At 38.2% G+C, this 21,332-nt stretch overlaps 1 protein-coding gene across 3 annotated transcripts in view; it reads left to right on the top strand.

The window, feature by feature from the left end:
• Positions 1–4,060: 4,060 nt before the first annotated feature.
• Positions 4,061–21,332, top strand: part of LOC103048882 (VPS10 domain-containing receptor SorCS1) — a 426,712-nt gene continuing 409,440 nt past the window's right edge. For 2 of the 3 annotated variants that reach the window (XM_088131613.1, XM_088131612.1), the window contains exon 1: positions 4,063–5,213. In XM_088131613.1, the coding sequence (XP_087987739.1) occupies positions 4,455–5,213 (759 nt within the window). In that variant the 5' untranslated portion in view covers positions 4,063–4,454. Of the gene's footprint in view, positions 5,214–21,332 lie in introns of all 3 variants that reach the window. The other variant, XM_088131614.1, reaches the window with a different exon arrangement.

Below are 21,332 nucleotides of genomic sequence, written 5' to 3'. Positions count from 1 at the left end.
AACCTATGACATTGTTTGATTATGACTGTGTCAAAGCTAAAACTGAAGCTAACAGGATCTTTAAAAATAATGATGGGAGGGTACTGTATTTACTTGGAGGGAATACAGTATTAAGTCCATGTTGAAAAAGAAAAAATAAGGCACAAAATGGCTAAGTGGAAAAAGCTAGCATAAGGTGTCTTGTGACCTATCTTCCCCTGAGACTGCACATGCATATATAGTAGCCAAGGAGGCTAATCTTGTCCGATATATAGACAGAGCATTTTCAGGCTCTATTTACTGAGCATTTCTTTCAACTGAACGTATTTGTCTTAGCTATTGATTGTTTCCTAAGTCTACCTCTAATATATTCAAACTCATAGCATAGTTGAAGAACAGCCAAGCTACATGGGAGATTTGATCCCTGCAGAACTAGTAAAAGTCTGATTGGTGGGCTTCTGTATGGCCTACTTTATTTATCTATAATGATCCCTCTCTCCAAATATCAAAGAACTGCTGTAGATCAATAACTATTCCAAAATTTCAGAAAGGAGATAAGACTGATCTAGGCAATTTCAGGCCAATTAACCTTCTGAGCATTATTAGTATGCTATACACAAGGCATCTTTATGGAAAATTTCTTGACTGGTTGACCAAGAAAGCTTTTGGAAGCAGAACCACCAGTTTCAGAAATGAACACTCAACGTGCAGTCAGCACCAGAAATAATTCATCATTTCCCCCAAGAACTATAGATCTTTGAGGAAGACTTGGAGGTCTTTTAAAGAATTTTCAGGTGCAGTTCTTAAGATTCTTGAAGAAATAACATGGTAACTAAGTTAGTATAAACAAAATTAGTATCAATATATAATCATTTCTTACAAAAACCAACATAATGTTTTAAAGATTTTATTGTTGTTTTATCATAGGATCATCAGTTTTTAGGCAAAGCTGCTACACTCTCATAGAATACAACAGTTGAAGCTTTCCCCAAGCTGGAGGAAAAAAAAGGAAGAAAGAGAGGAAAAAAAGAAAGAATGAAAGGGAAAAAAAAGAAAGGAAAAAAAAAGAAAGAAAAAAAAGAAAGAAAAAAAAGAAAAAATCCATGCATTTCTGTCAGTTAAAGCACAACTGAACCAATAAAAAAGGCTAATAATACTTCTTATTTGATTGGTATCAAGTACAATAACTACATGTACTCTCCAGAATGTAAAGTTCATACTTACAATGGATTTTTTATTTTCTATATTGTGTTAATAACATTCATTCATGGAAGAAACAACTTGAAAGAAAATGTTACAAATTAGCATTTATATTGTGGACTAAGAGAGTATACACATATCTGAACCAGGTTTATCTAGCATCATCAAGTTCAGATAGTGTTTTCTAAGCTGATGTCCCAGGTTGGGAATTCTTAGAATCCTTCTAAATCCTCTGGAGGGCAATAGAATGAGAAAAACATTCTACCCAAGACCCAAGTGGAAGAACCTGACTTTGAAGAGTCTAAACACTTTAGATTAGAAATGCTTAAGGAATAAATATACTAGAAACAGAAAATTAACAATTCTGGGACAAAAGCTCTGCCCTTTCAGGGTATCATGTCATGCAATTATTAGCATAGGGAAGCATTCATAACTGGAGTCTCCCCCAGCCTAAACAGATGTAACTCATTCTTTCATTTTTCTATGCTGTCATTTCTTCTTTGCTTGTGCAAAGAGTCCTTCAAGTCTAGCTTGGCTCCTGACCAAATATGACTTTGTTGTTTTCTTGGCATCAATAAGGATGTGATTTGCTATTGCTTTCTTTTGGATAGTTTTTGAACTTACTAAACTAGCCGACACTTCTGGATTTCCTGATGGCCTCTGATTCAAGAGCTAAGCTGGCCCAGTCCTGCTTAGCTTTTCTTGAGATCAACCAAGGTTGGCTCTATGCTGCCACCTGCTAGGAAACAATGCATAGATGCTGCTAAATAGGTGCAGGCAGCTGCTTATGTACATGAGCCAGCAATGTACATAATGTTTTTACTGTGTGCTGCTTTGAGAGTGTTTGCTATACAGCAACTGAAATCCTTTAGAAATAAACCATCTAAAGCAACTCTACATCCATGTGAAAACAACAAGAATTTATAAAGCTCTCAATAATTCGTGCACAGCTAAGATTTCTGTGTAAGCATTATCTTGCATTTTGCATTCCTAAATCTGAATATAGGTGGAAAGGAAGCCAACCCCCCCCCCCCCGCACTGCCAAGGCTTTTAAATGCTCAATACACTGTAGAATCTTTGACAAGTAGGAATGGAAAAGCAAAGGAGAAAATTATAAAGTGGTCAAGGAGGAGGCAACCCCTTACTCCTCACTATAAATAATTGGCCATTCAAAGCTAGAGGGCATACACCTTAGAAAATAGGAATTTCTTTGAATTCTTTTCACTGCCTTTATATTCTCAAAACCGTATTTCCATTCTTGACAGTTTTATCCAAGCAGATCTTGGCAATGTTTGAGTGATTTATTTATCTCAATTCCTGGTGACAGCCACCACTTAAGTCCAAGAGTAATGCAGCAGGCAGTAGCAATTGCTTCCCAAGTATAAATGGACAAAGGTGCTTTTTGAAGGCCATGCCTCTCATTTGGCAGTCACTTCTCTTAGTGAACAAGAGAAGGCAGTCTACAGCTGAGAGGAAGACATAGAGCTGGACTGCAGTCTTGTCCACTTTGGTTACACAACTATGCTTATTCAAATATACATAATTTTATGGGGCACCCTTGCTACAGTGCTCCATATATATGCCTACAGTGCAACTATGCAACCTGATCCCTTACTCTGATCCAAATCCTCTGAAATTTTTAGATCCTCTCCAAGTATGCATTTTCAACAGCCATGTTTTACACTATGCTTTGTGTTTACTGTACTACCATGATTAACACACTGCCATGGCTAACACATTGCATTCTCCTATTTTGATTTATTCACTTATTTTCATGGGCCTTAAAAAATGAACTGGTGGTTTTTATTTTCCTCTTTAAAAAAGTTTAAACTATGACACATTACCTAACGTGGTGGAAGCCATGTTATGTTGCCAACTCCAGCAATCTTTTGTGGCTCAAAGCTTCTTTCTGCCTAATTCTGTATCCATGTTGTTGGACTGCTACATTCACCTTTCATCCTGAATTAACTGCAAATAACAATTATGCATGATACATAAGTAGGGGTAACTCTCAATTATGTTATTTTCTGGGGCATCACTGGACAACTTAACATAGAAATGGTATGCACAGATTTTCAGTTGAATGCTTTTGCAAACTTATACTCAGTGCAAACAATATCATATATGAATAGGAATCACCCCCTGAAGTAAGGTAAGGTCAGATTCAGCCACATGCTTTCTAGCAACATACACTTTAATCACTGACTGACCAGTACATAATGCAAGAATGCTGGTCCCAGTAGCAGTGGAAAGAAAAATGAAACAAATACAATGATTGAGAAGCAGATGTTGCTACATTTCCGGATATTCGATTCCAAATTCTGAGTTCCAGTGATTGAGAACCAATCCAGTGTTGAATTAAAAACGAATTTCTATTAAGAAGCAAGCAGGGGAGTGCAAACAGCAGACAAAAGGAAGAGCTAAATTGATTTTTGTACATTCCAGCTGTAGTCTGCTTGGTTTTTAAAGCGGGAGAGAGGGGGCGCGCACAAACACACGCACGCGCGCACACACACTCTCCCACGTTGCTTACTTGTTCTTTTTAATTCTAAATTGACCTGGGCTAAGTGGACATATAATTGAGAAAGACGGCGAAGTACAGAAGAGTTATCAAGCGTTTTAATTTCACCCCTGTGTCCCCAGTACTTAGCTCCGGAAAAGTGAACGGGGCCATCCGCGTCCTAACTATACCGACGAGAAAATCCCAGGGAGTGGAAGCGATTGGAGAGAGGGCGCCGGGAAGGAAAGGCGGGGGAACCAGCGGATAGGCGATTTTGCGACTGCTACCCAAGCAAGCACGAGCATTCACCAGCCAGGGTGCGCTGGCGCGAGGCGCGCCCTCTCCCTTCCTCGTTCTCTTTAATTCAGCTCCTCCCCCCGTGGTTGTGGCTTTCCCTTCCATCAAAAGCCCGATCAGCAACGCCAGTCTTTTGGTGGGGGGCGGGAATCCGAAAGAGAAAGAAAGAAAGAAAGAAAGAAAGAAAGAAAGAAAGAAAGAAAGAAAGAAAGAAAGAAAGAAAGAAAGAAAGAAAGAAAGAAAGAAAATAACGCCGCTTTTCCCTTTTTTCTCTGCTTCAAATACGGCAGTGTCGGAAACTTCTGTGGAGTTATTGGCATCTTCCTCTAGATTAAAAAATAATAAAAATTAAAATTAAAAAAAAAGCAGCTGCAGCCATCCCTTTCCAACTTGCGTCCTATTTTGTTCATTTCCCCTTTCCTCATTCGCACGCAAACCAGGGTTGTTTGTTTTGCTTTCCCCAACCGTATCCTGGGCAATGGGAAAAGTTACTGGCTGGTACCAAGGGTGGCATTTCGCTTTGCTCGCCGCCCGGACCTGGCTTTTGATCCTTACTTTTGGCTTTATCGGAGCAGACATCACTTGCCGATCGTGCCGCTGGCAGGTGCAACTCCAGCCGCAGCAACCAGCGCAAGGATTATCAATGAACTTCAGGACGGCACGAGGAAGCGATGAGGCCGGAGAGGTACCTGTGGATAAAAGAGGTGAGAAGCCCGCGGACCGCGGGCAGGAGGCGGCGGCTGCCGGGGGTCCAGTCTTGGCTGCTCCTGCTGGGGAGAAACGTGTCGGGATGGGATCAAAGGGTAGGATGGGACCGAGCAAAGTGACCGGCGAGCTCCCAGAATTTTCCCCGATCCGCCCCAGACTATCTCCTCCGGATGTTAACAGGCCCGCTCGCAAAAAGTTAGCCTCGGTTCCCGCTCGCTTTCCGGCGGGGAGCGGAGGGCGCCGGGGGGCCAACTCGGAGGCCGGCCGTGTGGCCAGATCGGCGCTCCTGGGCCGGCGGAGAAATAACCAGAACGATCGGAGGAGGCGGCCGAGTCGGAAGCCCAGAGGAGCTCCGGCTGAGAGAGACGCGCAGCTGGAGAGCAGGGCACGGGCAGCGCCAGAGCAGCTGCTGGCAAAAGCCACGCGCTTCCGACAGGAAGAACTCAAATTGACGAGCACGACCTTTGCTCTCACTGGAGATTCGGCGCATAACCAAGCCATGGTGCACTGGTCGGGCCACAACAGCAGTGTGAGTAGCCATAACAATCAAGCAACAGACCACAGTGCACAGGGCAGGGAGATGGCGCTCTCCCAGGAAGCATCAGATCCTTCCCTGCCATTTGCTTTCCAGCAAGATGTAACTAGATTTCCCTTCCCTCTGTGCTGAAATGATGATGATGATGATGATGAATGCAACTATTAGTCCTAGTAGCAGTAGTAGTATTTGTCTCCCTTTGGCAGAGTTTCTTTTTCTTCCTTTTTTACAATCTTGCATTTGTTGCATCTGAAGTGGTTCCCCGAGGCTTCCTTTTCGAAGCAGAAAGTTTCCTGCTTGGTACTGCCTTGAATTGCATTTACCAACAGATACCAATTTAAAAAGAAAACTTGATCTTTGTGTAGTAGGCTAAGGCTTTCTGAGATTACTAAGATAAAAATATGGGTGATCTTGTGTGGGATAAGCAAACAGAAGTAAAAGCATCTCATATTTCAGTCGGGAGATATTTTCTTGGCATTACAGGGGAACAAATGTCAACATTTAAGGATGAGTAATGGAAATGTAATAAAGAATCCTGTTAGAAATTGAAGCTCTCTGTCAGCTGAGTGATCTGTACTGATTGCTAGCTACTCTTCTGTTATATTCTGACTATCCATTCCTGTTCAGAAGAATTTTATCTTTTATTTCTGTCCATGAATAGGCCAATCTTTTCTTTTCCTCTTACACTTTCAAAGTTCAGGATATTCACTGCTTTTAGAAAATGTATACAACTGTCTTCCTTGTGCTGGGACGCTAGATCAGAAAGTATTTGTTATCTGTATGCTGTCACCAGTTCATTATTTCCCTAGCTTTAATTTAATAGAGGATGTCACCAACAATCAAGGATCAGTGTTGATCAGAGGCATACAGCTGTTATAATCTCCTTCAAGACTGCCCCTAATTCCTTTCCCATTCCCTCCTTAAAAGAGCACAGGTTTGCAACTCAAGGCTCAGTCAGCACGTATCTTTAGCTGTCTCTATTCATTTGGGTAGAAAACCAGAGTTTCAGGATGAAGATTTTGGTCTCACCTGTTGTTCTTGGGTTTATCCCTGTAGTTCAGATGAGATGTTTTCTCTCCTCTGTATATCTGGTAATCCAACTCTTACACTGTAAGTATCTTTACAAAAAGTAATTCTAGCTTTCCAAGATGTCTTGTGCTGCTGCAATGAAGACTAATCCAAACAAATAGAGCTACTTGTTTTACAATAGTGTTTTGCAAATTGAATCTTTTTTGGGAGACTTAGGATAATGCAGGCTGGGGCTCTCTCTATAATAGAGCTTCCTGGGAGTTAACCTTCTAAGAGAAATTAAAGGGAGTCAAAGAAATAGAAAAGACAGCAAACCAAAAATGAGATAAAGTTGACTCTTATTTATGGGATAAATTATTTATTCACAGCCTTCTCTGTTCCTGTCATCTCTATTATTGTCAGCTTTTGCTTATTTTTTTAAAAATAGAGATGTTAGATATCTGGCCATTATAAAATCCTTTTTGTATGTATGAATATTAATTTTACGTAACCATTTAGTATTCATGTGGATGTCCCCATGACTTCTAGATGAGTTAGACTTCATCGACTAAACTGTAATCTCATAAGCTTTTCAAGAACTTTTTAATCAAACCATACAAGCAAAAATCCTGCTTCCCTTGTAGGTTTATAGGACCTTTCCCCTTTCTCCTCATTTTGGCTGTCAAATGTCTGATACAAATCCATTAAAATCAATCCACCTTGAACTGCAGACTTCTAAAGCTGATAGAACAAGTTTGTCATTGCTTAAACAAGAAATGTCCTCATGCCTTCAACTTAAAAGTAGGACTAAAAACTTGAAGAACAGATTATATATATACTTTACATTAAAACAATGTATAATTCTGATTATTACTATAGTTATAATTTGTTAAATTTCTTATTTCCCTTCATTGCTCATTTCCAAGTGAGTGGGGGGGGGAGTTCTTCAGTTAATTGGCTATGTCCTTTAATATTTGTAGGTATTTCTATATAGATGATATCAATCTTTCCTTTCTAACTGTGTCCTGTATTTGTTCACCAGATATTCAGCACACTGCAATGTGTGGACAGTGTAGAATTGAGAGCATCAACTATCCATTTAATGGTTTCTCAGTGAATAAAATGAAAGTGGTGCTGACTCATTCTGTTTGGCTGAAGCAAAGCCTTTTATATCTACTATGATTTTTAATGACTTTGTCTCTAAAATGAAAGTTAGTGAGATGTCGCCCCAAGTTTCTTATGTTAAGATTTTAAAATAAAATTCATTGTTGGCTACTTTTATCTAGACAATTAGGACAATGTGAAAGGATTAATTTATACATCAAAACCAAAGCTGAGCTTTGTACCAGTTGTTGAACCATAAATTGTAGAAACAAAAGAAATGTAGAGAGCCAGTTTGGTCTAGTGGTTAAGGCACCAGGCTAGAAACCAGAAGACTGTGAGTCCTAGTTCTGCCTTAGGCATGAAAGTCGACTAGGTGACTTTGGAGTGATCATTCTCTCTCAGCCCAATCCACCTCACAGGGTTGTTATGGGGAAAATAGGAGAAGGAAGGAGTATTAGATATGTTCACCGCCTTGAGTTATTTATAAAAATAATAAAGATGGATAAAAAAAAATCTAAAAAAAAATGCTTGGTTTGATGAGCATCAGAAGTCACAGCAGAAGCGATGCAGTCTGGAATTTGCTTCCCTTCTTAGCATGTGCTTTTTCTTTATATCTCACCAGGTCAGTCCACATTCAGATCCCATTTACTAGTTGTCCATCCTGACAATAGCTGTTGCTTACTTCAACATTTATCCTTTTGTTAATGCAAATGAAATGCAATTATTTGTATTCTCATTATCCAGACATTTTAGGGTATTTTTGATGCATTTGAATAAAGTGTACATAGAAGATATTTTATTATCTTAAAACTAGGGTTTGGTTTTGAGATGTGATTTGTAAACCATCCATATGAAGAACCAGGCTGGATTGGATTAAATTTCTATCTTGCCCAGTATTGGGTTCCCATAGTGGCCAACCAGTGCTTATGAGAAATCAACAAGTAAGACCTGAATACAGTGGCTCATGTTTCCCACTAATTGATATTCAGAGGAATAGTGCTTCTATTACAGGACATTATATAGCTATCATGACTAGTAACCATTGATTGTTTTGTCCATCATGAATTTTTCTAAGATATTCAGTTACAGTATATGGACATCACTCTATCTTTTGGTGGTGCAGTTGAGAGGCTAATGGTGTACTTTAATGTATTTTTATTATCACCGATTAAACATAGCTATCTATAAGACACATTGGATTAAAGAGGATATATTCTAATGAAATAATGAGACTCCCGAACAGTTAGCTTTGGAAATTTTCCCTGGAGAGAGAAACATAAGGATTTGGATTTGCTGCTTCCCAAATAGTAGAACTGACTCTAAGGTTTACATAACTATTTGACTGACCAAAAGGGACCCAGAGGAAGTAGAGCATTTAAGAAACCAAGTGTAACTTTCAAAGTTGGTGGATCAAATCTAACTAATCTGTATTTTTTGGGGGGAGGGGGAGTGACGTTAGGGAAACCTAATGAATGTGTTTATGTGTAAGTTCAGGAAGGATTGTAAAAGCTTCTGTGATAATGTCTATGAAGGGTTCTTTTTTGGCAACTCTGAAGAATGTTGCATAAATGGTAAATATTATTAACAGGCACTAGCTACTGCTACTGTCCCCAGAAAGTCTGCATTTGGAGAAACCTGTATTTAAATCCTATTTCAGCTATGAGGCTTTGAAAATATCATATCTCTCAATGTAGCCAAGCTCACATGGAGGAAAGTGTGTGTGTGAAATCCTTGGAAGAAAAGTGAAACCACAAGTGTAACAAAGCTGTATTGATCAGGTCTTAGATTAAAATGTTTAAAACAAGGACCTGAGCTTTTAACTGCTATATAATAGTTTAGAATAAAAATCAAAGATATGCAAGACTAGATCTTCAATTTCTACCTGCCATGTAGCCATTAAAGACTCAAAACTGTCAGAAAAGATGGCAGTAATTACTGAAAGTTACTAGGAAGAATATGTGCATTGTGGTTGACTTTGCTTTTGTACTGGATATTTCTTTGCAATTAAATGTCAACACCCAATAGAACATTAATTTATGCATGCCTTCTTTGAGGGGATAGTGGCTCATAACTATTTAAGAGTCTAAAAAAAAGATAGTAGCTACTGTTCAGTTTTTTTTTCATCAGTAGAAGAGCTATACTTTTGAAACTGTTTCTTTATACTTTTCAGATTCAAGCTTGGTTTTCAAGCTTGTCTGGAATTTCATGTGTCTGACATTTATAATTAAGTTGTCCAAATCACTTTGATTAACAAACAAAAGTAGAATGAGACAGTTGTGTATCATCATGAGGCCCAAACAATATATTCCAAAAATGATTAAGGTATTTCTGTAGGCCTGACCAGACTTCCATATGTCCTCCTTAGAAGAATAGCACAATCAACACATTCATTGGCTCCCTTGCCACTTCTTCATTTCTGTTGTCCGGTTCTGTTGACAACCATGCATTTCAAGAGAAGTCTCCGGTCCTTTCTCTCAATGTAAAGAAAGTCTTTAGCTACAAAGACTTTCAAGTTGATGCCAGCATTTTGAGATAGACCAGGTTAGGAAATACAGTGCTTATATTCCCTCCCCCTTCCTCAGGAGAAACATGGGTGAAATTTTCATGGGTAGGATGCTGGCTTCTGGCACTTACTTTAGTTACGGAGTGGTCAAAAGGTTTGAGTAAATATTCTGTTTTTCATTTTGCAATAATCTCTCCAACAGTTATGCAGACTTCCCATGTTTCGATTAAATCCCAGGAGAAGATGTCATGATAGAAATCCTGCCTGGATGCTTTTTCGATTTGGGAGGCCTGGGTGATCAGGGAAGCTGCACAGTGATGGAGGGATGTGTTAACATCAACATCCTTCTCTACCCTTCCGTAATAATATGAACTCAAAAAGCCAGCCAAAGGAAATTCTAAAAATATTCTAAAGTATCCTGAGAATAAGCAATTAAAACAGAAACCTGTTTTGCAAAAGAGCATTTGGAACAGCCTTTCTCAACCTTTTGATCCTGGAGGAACCCTTGAAATATTTTTCAGGCCTCAGGGAACCCCTGCACATTCAGGCTCAAATATAGGCCAGAAGTTACAAAATTACTATACTTGTTTCATGTGTAGGCCTGTATATATGCATTAACAGTGTTCTTCAACTAAAAATAAAGAATGAAACTTACCTCTTTAATGTGAAACCTGTACTTATTTTTTGCTGCACAAATACTCAATTCTGGGCCAAACTTGAGTTTTGGCGATCAGTTGTAGGACATTTGTGGCCTTTGTGGTTGCATTTTTTGGGGGCTATTTTGGGCTACATTTAAGGGTGTGTACAGTTTTTGAGTGATATAGCAAACTGTCATGAATGATAACTGCAAAATGCATCACAGAGACGCAGATGATGCTGGCACGCTGAGTTGGGTCAGCCAGCCTCTTCCTCTCTCCCTGCACCACCAGCACTTTGTTCTCAAATCCAGCTTCTCCTTCTTGCCCCTCCCCCTTTCCACCTCCTCTCCCAAGGACCCCTTTGCAAAACTAGAGGGGGGTTGATTCTTTGCAACCTCCAACATCCCTCCCCTTAATATTTAGATTCCTCAACCTCTCCTGAAATCTTGGCACTCTGATGCCACAGCCTTCACCACCACTACCACCACCACCACTTTTTCCTTTCCCCCCCCTCCTCCCCCCCCTACATGTATGGGTGGCTGTTCCTGCCTCTGGTGCCTGGACCAGCCCAACCCTGGATCTGCAGAAAGGCAGGTGCTTGCCAGTAATGAGAGCCCCAGCACAGAGGCTCCAGCAGTCTCAGTCTCTCTCTCTCTCTCTTCCTCTCACACACACCACTTGTTGTTTCTCCCATCTCTCCCCAGCTCATTCCTCACTCACTCCTCAGCTTGGCTCACTCCTTGGCTTGTACACATATGTGTGGAATCCCTGCCCCTGCCTGGGAGCCACGTGTGCTCTGGTGGACCAACCCAGTATTGGAGGTTGGAGGGTTTTTCTTTGGTCTCTGCTTTTTTTAAATAAATCACAATTTCCCAGGAAACCCCTAGGGGTCTCTCATGGAACCCTAGGGTTCCATGGAACCCCGGTTGAGAAACCCTGATTTGGAAACTGGACAATGAAATTTTAGCACTGTATTTCTCTTCTGCAATGGATGATAAGAACATCAAAGGTACACTTTTCTTCATTTCAGCTTGACTCCTGATGACTATATGGACCATGCAAATCATTCCATGGGAGGATATGACATGACCAGATAACCTTTTGAAAACTTTGAAGCAGGTGCACTGAACCTGTGAGCAATTACTCTGCAACTTTGAGGTGTGGGACATTTGTGTGCCAGCAAAACACCTCACTGAACAATTTGTACAGGCCAGACGAAGAGTACAATAAAATGATGGAAGGTACCTTGAATCTTAGGGATAATTCTCTGGTTCCCCCTAACTGTGGCATGAACATGTCCCACTAGTCATTTTTTATGACATGCCCTCATGATGTACATTCATCTCATCCCCTGCTCACAGTTGCCTTTAGTAGTTCCAGTTTAAAAGTTCTGTTTTCTAGCTTTCCCTGACACAAATTTTGTTGTAGATACATGTTCTACCAAAGATAGAGCAATGTGATTGCTGACACAATCAGGGATGGGATCTGGGATAGCTACTTTATGTCACTGTGAATTCCTTTTGTTCCATGGGACTTGCCCTTCAATTTAGCTTGGGCTTCAAGAGAGACTGGGCACCTGGTTTCCTAGAGGCATCTGCCTACACAGTGCCTGATACTTTCTGAAGTACATGGCAGGTCTTATGTAGACTTCTTATAAACTTCTTATAAACAGAGCTGGATTCTTCTGGCTGTGTGAGGTGGTTCTGTCACCATCAGATATGTTACAGGTTTTCAGTGCTACAAGATAGGGTTTCTCATGACCATAATTTTACTGTTTTATTATTCTGGTGGGAAGGGATGATACAATTTTGCCTGTTCTTCTGCAGCTTCATAGCCATCCATAGGCTACTTCCAGGTCCTGTTAGTCACAGGGATAGAACAGGACTCCCTGCTAGCGGTGCCATTACCTTGCAGCATTAATTGAAGATGGAACATATCTGTTACCAATCCTTCTCTCCCACTTTACCATACAACCCTCCTTTGTGCCTGCAACCAGTCAATGGGTGTAGAACTCCTTCAGAAGATAACCAACTGACAAACCACAGGCACTAAACACCTCCATGCTTGTAACCTGTGTTTCTTCCCCTCAAGAAGGTCCATCATATTTAAAAGCCAAATACAATACCCAAAAAATATATAGAACATTTGCAATTTGACACGTGACTAAATTTAATGTTCCAGTCACCTGCCTATACTCACCTAACCTCTTTCTACCTGATTTCGAGAGTGATTGATGGTGGTTCTCCTGCTGATAGGTGACACTTCATGGGAAGAAACAAAGCCAGGGAAAGCCACCAATCACTTTCCTTAACTTGTTGCACCTTAAAACCGTAAGGACAGCATCAATCACCTGTCTTGTTAGTGTAGCAACATAGGGCTGAGCAATCATGACAGCAGTTTTATGCCACTTTGCTTTTTTGCCAGCCCTAGGACTAGCCATCTGGCTTGTCCTTAGCACATGATAAACCATGATCAAAGTATAGAATGTTAAACTATTGGACAGTAAGAGTTCTGTTGTCCCTTCACCCACGTCAGTACAGACAGTCAGACAGTTGTAATTGACATGGTTTTATGGGAACTCTCCAAATTCTGGTTCACTTCATTGTAGATAAAACTGGCAACTTTTTCTGGGTTTGAATTTCAAGGGCCAAGGAATACTCAAGCTCCTTTCTTTTTGTGATGGTTTTTCAGTTTCTATTTTTAAGACATCTGTGTGGGGCATGATTTGGCAATAATTAGGATGAATAAAGGTTAACTGTCAATTTCAGTATCACTGGGCTCTTTTTTATATACTTCATGTATTGTGTTTATTATTGGAATTCATCAGGTAGAACCTGAAAATAGAAAGGAAGGGGAAGATGGAGCATTGCTCCATCCCATAATTATAAATTTCAAATCTAATCCCATAATTAAATTTTATTATTTGTTAATTAAATTTACATTGATTGCTGCAGTGTGTTTGAGAGTGGTTTTTTAAAAAGTGAGAAGCTATAATCATGTTCCAGAACTTACATGTTGTGTAATTATCATTGTTTATAGAACAGTATAAATTTGATTATGTGTGGAGTTACTTGTCAGGCTCAAAACTAGCATGATATTAATTTTTTTAAACCAGAATTTTTCCCCTCCTACTAAGAATAGAATTACTTGAGAAAGAAGGAGATATTATATTACATGCTTGAGATAAAGCATTATTATTAAAATTAAGCTTGTGTTTTTAAGGCTGTAAGAACAGATTACTCAGCTGCTCAGCTAAACAAATAGTGTCTCAGAATAGTTGCTGAACACTGCAGTGATAAAGTGAAAGGCAGGTCTTCATACATAGCAATAGAAGAAGTCAGTAACAACTATGTTACTGGACCCATAGCAACCACAGAATTGGACAATTTCAGCCATGGGCATTCCTCGGCAAACAGCCTCAAATATCATTCCCTGCCCACAGCCTGTGTAACTTTCTAAAAGGAACCAGCTTATTGAACATAAATTAGTGAAAACATATGTGTTTTTTCCCCTCAAGAAGGTCCATCATATTTAAATGCTGAATACAATATCAAAAATATATATAGAACGTTTGCTAATATGACTTTGTGACATAAATCAAGACACTCTCCAGAAAAAAGTTATAACTCTAGAGAAACCTATAGTTAAATCTCGAGCTAACCATGCAAAGAAATCAGTTTCAGGAGAGAAACTTTTATTGTACGTTAGCTTCCTAGAAAGAAGTGTGATGACATTCCATGCTGTTGTTATTGTAAAGTGGTTGCTAAAAAAGTCACAAGGATAATGCAACTTTATTCCTTGCTTTAAATATAGCGTTTGTAGAATTGGTATGTTTTGTTACCTTGCAATATATGCTTACAAACCTGTAACATTTTAAAGTACATAGAGTAGAAATAGTAGTTTAGTGTAAGATGTCTATCAGGATGGTTCTCAGAATCTGAATTTTCCCATATTTGTTGTTTTAACCTGTAATAATCATGAGAGGCAATTCTAGTTTGGAGTAGATTCTACTTTATACTGTGGTAACAGTGGTAGTTGAAGCCAACAAACTTTAAACTGACTACATTGAAAAAAAAATCTTGTATTTGAGGTGGAAAGACATGAGATGAGAGGAGAAGCAGTAGCCTAATGTAAAGAGGCATGGATTTCGCTAGTTCACTGTTGTTTTAAAATATATATATATTTGGGTGTGTGTGTGTGTGTACACAACATTCTAAAATATAAACATTTAAAAATGTATGATAAGCATGTTAAGTAAAAAGAGCACCACTGGGCCCAGGATAATGCCCTCCAAAGTCCCACTTGCCCCTTTTTTAGATAGGAGGCATTGTGCTTGTCTGTTCTGTATGCTTTACAAATTGCTCATATATCCTGCTGATAGGAAGCCAAACCTTATAGTGAGAAATCTTTCAGTAGAGATAAACCAACACAAATTGCAACTAGCCCTTGAAATAGAAAATTGTTTTCCTGACAGAGAAGCTTTTCATGTTTCAGAACTAAATCAAATGGCAGCTATAATTCTTTTGTCTTTGTCATAATCCATCTCCAGATATATCTCCATTATTCTATCCAACTTCTAAACATGTAATTTTCTTTACTTACATGCCCTGAGAATATATGCCCTCCCCAAGAATAAGTCTGTAGTGATGAAAAGCAATTAAGGAAAGATGATGGATAAACTTTGAGAGAATTGGCTTGAGGTGGTATTGGATGAATAAATTGAATATATGACTCCTTCTATAAATGGGGGGCTATTTAGCAAAAGAACTTAGCTGAGAACTCAACATCAATTGAGATGGTACCAAATATGAAATTATGTAATATTCATATTAGTCATGTTAATATTATATCATCATCATCATCATCATCATCATCATCATCATCATCATCATATTAATCAGCTTCAACGAATATCCTTGCCATTCTGTTATGGGCCAAGAGAAATTATGGAAAATGTTTAAAGGCAGCCTCATATAAAATTTATTGCAGTAAACCCAAAAGGAGGGTTTCAGAATGTAGATAATTGTTACAAGGTTGTATCACAGGTGACATATCAGCCTACTGTTTGTTCTGCTTCCAGTGACAGTGCCTGATCTAGAAGCATGCCCAGATTGCAAACCTGATTATTTATGGGCAATATAGCCTCATCCAAAAAAGGTTAAACTTCATTCAGATGGGCAGATGAACTTGCTGAGATTGCATGGAAATAAATATGTAATCTTTCCATTTGAAATTAGTGACATAGATTGGAGTTAAAGGAGCCGAACTTTGTGTTTATTCATTGCTTGTAAAACAAGAGCTTAGATCAGCCTCCTGAATTTGGTGTTCTCAAAATGTGTTACAGTCCAACTGTAACTGAGGAAAGGTAGATTATAACTGTTTAAACTGTGTTCAGTGCTCAGAAGCATGAGGCTTCTGAATACAAGATACATGGAACAAACAAAAGAAGAAGCTGTTAAATTTCATGCCTTGTGTGTCATCTTCCTGTGATATTTGGGAGTGATATTACAAACAGATTTGTGATACCAAATGGCTCTTGATCTTTTGACACCAGGTAAACTTTAAATTATTCAGTTCATCCTTACCCTTTAAATCAGATGTAACTTTTGCAGGAAGATGTATTTCCATTCAGGTCCAGAATGAAGTAATGTTTTTAATTTTAATTTGTAATGCAACAAAAGTCCTATCCACTTCTTCCTGTTTACATTTTTCCTGTCACATGATGATAGTGAGCAGAGATATGGGTGTTAAGTATTACATTCTCATGTGCTTAGCCCTGTGTGTAGCAGGATGCCTATTATACAAATCAGCCTACAAGAATGGGAATTCAAGAGAATTGGCAGAGCCACTGAAGAACAAGTAAAAAGGATTTTCTACCCAATTATACAATGGGTTTAGGACTAAAGCTCAATGGTAGTTTTCAGCTCTTAAACAAAAAATGATTTACTGTTTTCTCAGCTGCTATTTCTGTATTGTATTTGCCACAAAGAGGAAACACACTGCTCCAAAATAGAATGAAATTGGATGTCTGTGTAACAAGAATTGCCAGTCCTAATGTGTATGCATAGACATACTTTTAGAAATAAAGGCTAGACCAGGTAACCTGTATCAGTCTGCTGCCTAGGTACTCAGTGATGAATGTTCACCTTCAAAGTCCCTATTTATAATCTTAATATTGAAACCTGACTTGAACTGGACAGCCCATTAAATAAAAGATTGTCCTCTGGAAAGTAAGACAAACAGCTACTGCCCCTGAGCCTGCAAAACTGTTGATAGGTTCCCTAAAGTCTTCATTAGGTAAGTATTTATATCAACTTTAGATGCCTCAAATATCCTGATGATCTGGTGAAACAATGTTAAGAGTTAAGCTGCATAGTGTACCTAGTATCACTTGCACTTGCTATGAAACTCAACATTAATTTAACATTTTTTAAAAGCTTCAAAATTGTGTACATAAATGCAAATAATTTCTAAAATAACCAGGGAATAAAAATGGTTACCTGTTCAAGTTCTTAAACAGGATTGGGCTGTACTTTGCAGAAGAGGCTCAGAGTGCCTTTCTGCACTAGCATCTAACCATAGCACAAATATGCCCTGGCCACATCTTTTTTTGATCATGTTCCCATGACATTACCTTCATTTCATCTCCATCCCATTAATGAAGCAGCCTTAAGTAATCTTTATTTGTACCAGTGTTATTTTTTTCTCTTATTCCAGCACTATCAGGACAGCCTCAAGATGTGTAAAACCTGTTAGGCTTTGTTATCCATTACCTTGGAGGAATGGATGATTCAGTGACTGGTAACAGTGGCAGTAGAGGCAAGACAAGGATTGGGAATGAGGACAGCAAATATCCTGCTAACATAAAGTTCTGCTGGCTGAAGGATGGGTAGCACTTCAAATTAGCAGCGGGGAAAGGCTCAAGGTCTGTGAGCTTATTTCAGGATTGAGAAACCTTATAGAATGCAAGAAGGAGATTCAGCTAGTAGATTTGGGTTCTGAGTACCTGTCTAGAAATTTGGACAATATATATGGAGGTTGGGGAAATGGCATAGTATATAAAAACATAATGCTTTGCCATCATGGTCTATAACATCATCACAGCAAAAAGACATACTAATATGTTGGTTGGCATGACTTCAATTCTGGGTATGATTGTAATGCACATGGAACTTTTTGGTGTTTGAAGAATAGTTTCCCTAACTATTCATTACAAAGATTTTGCTAACTGCTACAAGAATTATGTACGCAAATGCCTAGCAGCCAGCATATGTCAGATTGCTTTTTAATATCCCTTAGAACTTGAATCTTGTATAGTTAGTTTCATAAATACAAATTCCTGCTAAAACACAGGTGAAGAGCAAGAAAAAGAAGTGATTGGTTTTCTTTGTTTGTTTTAAAGTACACTTTATTTTCAGTGTATTGTAAACATGCAGGAAATACATTTGGACTTCATTCATTGGAAGCCATGTCTGACAAACAAAGTCTTAGAAGTGAAGTCATTAGTGTAGAAATTGTAAGTGTGGCCCTTTTTTTTAATATAGCCCTTCCAAAAAACAGCAGTATAACCATATACACCATCTTTGGCCCTTATGGCCACATCTATCATTTTCATTTTGTGTTTGGTCACACTGACCCTAATTGCCATGAGTAATGTGATAGAAGGCATGAGCGAGGAGGATCCTGGAATGGAGCTTCAAGGTTACAGGGAGAGGGAGAGACATTCCAAGCATCTCCTTAGCCCCCAGCCACAGAGCATGTGAAAGTGAAGAGAAGGAGACTGGCCCCTCCCTAAAGGATTCAGGGTTATAGTTGCTGTCATTGGGGGTTAGAGGTTGTCTGACGAGATTCGGTCTAATAGGTATAAGCTAATAAAGTAACTGAGCTGTTCCTGGATTGTCTCGCTATGGTCCTTGGGCTGAACCTGACAAGGGCTTTGACACTAGCAGTATCAGTCACATCATGCTGTCAAGATTCTAAGTGTGCCCAAAATTGGGGATCAGTGCTATAGATTTGTCTGTAGATTTTATTTATATGAGAATTTCTCATGGCAAAATGAACACCATGTTAAATATTGCTAGCAGACAGAAAATTCTAACAGGTATTTCAATTTTCATTTGCTTAACATAACAAGTCTCCTCTCAGTGAAACCCAGATTTGCAGTCATGAAAGGCCTGTAGGAGATTGGCGTAAGAATAGTTGAACTTCTTGTAGATTGAATGCATTCACATGCCAAGATGTAATTATTAAACATGTTCTTGAGTCTACCAGAATGAATGAATACAAACTCCAGTTCTTATTATATGTTGGTAGTTGAAATGATGGGAGGAAAGGGTTTTTTTAGTCCCTGCTAAATTCTTGAGTTTGCTTCTATTGGGGCAGCAGAAATGATTGGATTTTGTTTTCTGCCTCAGTACATAGTTAGCAATAAACTAATATTTAATAGAAGCACTTAAATCAAATGAATCAACTTAAATAGAAAAAAGTAAAAAATAGAAACACTTAAATCAAAATGAATATATGAGTGCTAATAAGCTTTTTATTAGCTTTATCAGTGAGATTGACTTGCTTGAGTTTTAATTAATCATGTTATAGAAAATTGAAAAGGGAATTTTCAAAAAGCTTCACTGTTGGAATTTGACTGAAAAACTGATTCTCTCTCTCTCTCTCTCTCTCTCTCTGTGTGTGTGTGTGTGTGTGTAATAAATGTCCCTTACCTGTTTCCATAACACTTGCTTCCCAAACCACTTATTTCAATTTAACCTATTCTCTTCTCACAGAAACTTCTCTAAATTTTCATCATGACTTAGATTCTCTTGACACATTCTATAAATTATCAACAGAAATGAATGATTTGGAAAGTACCGAATATTACTGCATATAATTCAGGAGTACCTGTAAATTCTCAGTAAAGCACGTAATAGAGAGGTGTGTGGAGAATAGTGAAATGGGTAATATTTTACTGAATCATGATTTTACTGATGCCTCACCAAAAGAAAAAAAAAAGGGTTTAGAGACTTTAGCCTTCACTGTGGGATCCCACACATGGGGAAAATATGAAATAGATGCTGTGGAATATTATTGAATCCTTATGACAATCTCTTGAATTATAATTTCAGTTCCTGAATTCCAATCCTGATATATATTTTCTGAGTAGGTTATATATATATTTATATTGTATACATAGTAGGGAAATCACTTGTGTGAAAATGATAATTTACAACAATCATGCTATTGTTGCAGAGGGTTTGACCTCAGGAGTTTGCCTTTAGTGGAGATTTATCTTGGGCTTGCAAAAGCAAAAAAAGATTTATACATATCATTGTAAAAAAGTATTCAAAATAGCCTGGCTTTTTATTTCCAAACTGAAGATGTCCATTCTGATGATATGGAAATTAATAAATGTTTTAAAAAAATCTTTTTTGTTTTACTAAAAGTATAACAATATATGCTTTCAGATTTCCTCTATAGAATTGCTTCCATTTTATATGGTCTTTTTAGTGTTAATTATGCTTTATCTTATTTTGATTGTAGTTGTTTCCTTTATATTTCTTTAAAGTCCTTTTCTTGTATAGTGTGCCATCAGCAACAAGTTCTGAAATTAATAAATTGGAGGGGGTGTTCCTATAAATAAATTGGTGGGGTGGCTATAATAAATCAAATCAATTAATCTGTCAGTCAGTCAATCAATCAGTCAATAAATAGTGCACCATTTCTTCACAGCCCAATTTTTAATCAGCACCGTGGCTAGGTTCTGAAGAAATCACACAAATGCATGTCTTTGTGTAAATGGAAAACTGGATTTAACTTCTTTTTTGGGGAAAAAATGAGTAGAAGAAACAATTTGCTCTCTTTGAAAAGGTTCTAGTACTATACTTTGATAAACTTAATTAGAAAAAAGGCTAGATTGTAGAGGAGAGAGAAGTCATACCAGCTGGTAGACAGCATGAAATGTGTTTCTTCATGTTTATCCATGATTTATTTAGTTAGAATAAGCAGTTTTATGCTTTTAATCATATTCCCAGGGCAGTTTATAAAATAATAATAGAACAATTACAGCATAAAGAGGCTAAAAACAAGTGATTTTGCTACCTGAAGTGAAAGAAAGCACCCGATCTGCCACTAAACAGGCAGAGGCTGACAATACTAACAGTTGAGTATTATACTAACCTCTGTGATTTAATGGACTAATGGGCAAGAAGAAGTGATTGTTAAATTAGAATGTCTGTTAAATTTGAATATGATTTTATGCATATTTTACATATGTTATGGATGTATAAAATTATGAACAGAAATTTGCATATGCACAGAAGCATACATGCGTCAGATGTAGGGATAAATTCTGAAATCTATTAGCAAGATCTATTAATCTAGAGTTTACTGTATTTTGTTACTACAGAAGACAGAGAATCTTCATCACATCTGAGGGACTCAGGACAGTTTAGAGTTGCAGTGCAAGGCATTCATAGATAGATCAGGAGATTGCTGTTGTTCCCCATAGCATCTGTCATCAGAGATAGTTGCCTTATCCATCCAGATATTACATCCCTAAACATAAATACAAAAGCAAAAATAATATAGGAGCTGCATAAAACAGCAAAACTGAAACTAAATCTATAATGTTTGGAAAAATAGAAAGCCTTTTAGTGCCCTCAGATGAATAAATAACTGCCAGGCAAGCCTGCGAGTGGGATGGCATTATGGACCTGAGACACCACCTTTGAGAAGATTCCTACTTTGTTGTTCTTAATCTTTCTTATCTGAGATGGGAGGGTTCCTACTGAAGTCTTTCTGTTGAAGATATACACGTGGAGCACAAACATATGGAGTAGGGTTACCACATGTCCTCCTTTTTGTCCT

The sequence above is a fragment of the Python bivittatus genome, unplaced genomic scaffold, assembly GCF_059951505.1.
Source record: "Python bivittatus isolate LINGU-HERP-01145 unplaced genomic scaffold, Pbiv_v1 ctg000980_np1212, whole genome shotgun sequence".
NCBI classification, from domain to species: domain Eukaryota; kingdom Metazoa; phylum Chordata; class Lepidosauria; order Squamata; family Pythonidae; genus Python; species Python bivittatus.
The sequence above is the reverse complement of the archived record's forward strand: the minus strand, read 5'-3'. Positions and strand labels throughout refer to the sequence as shown.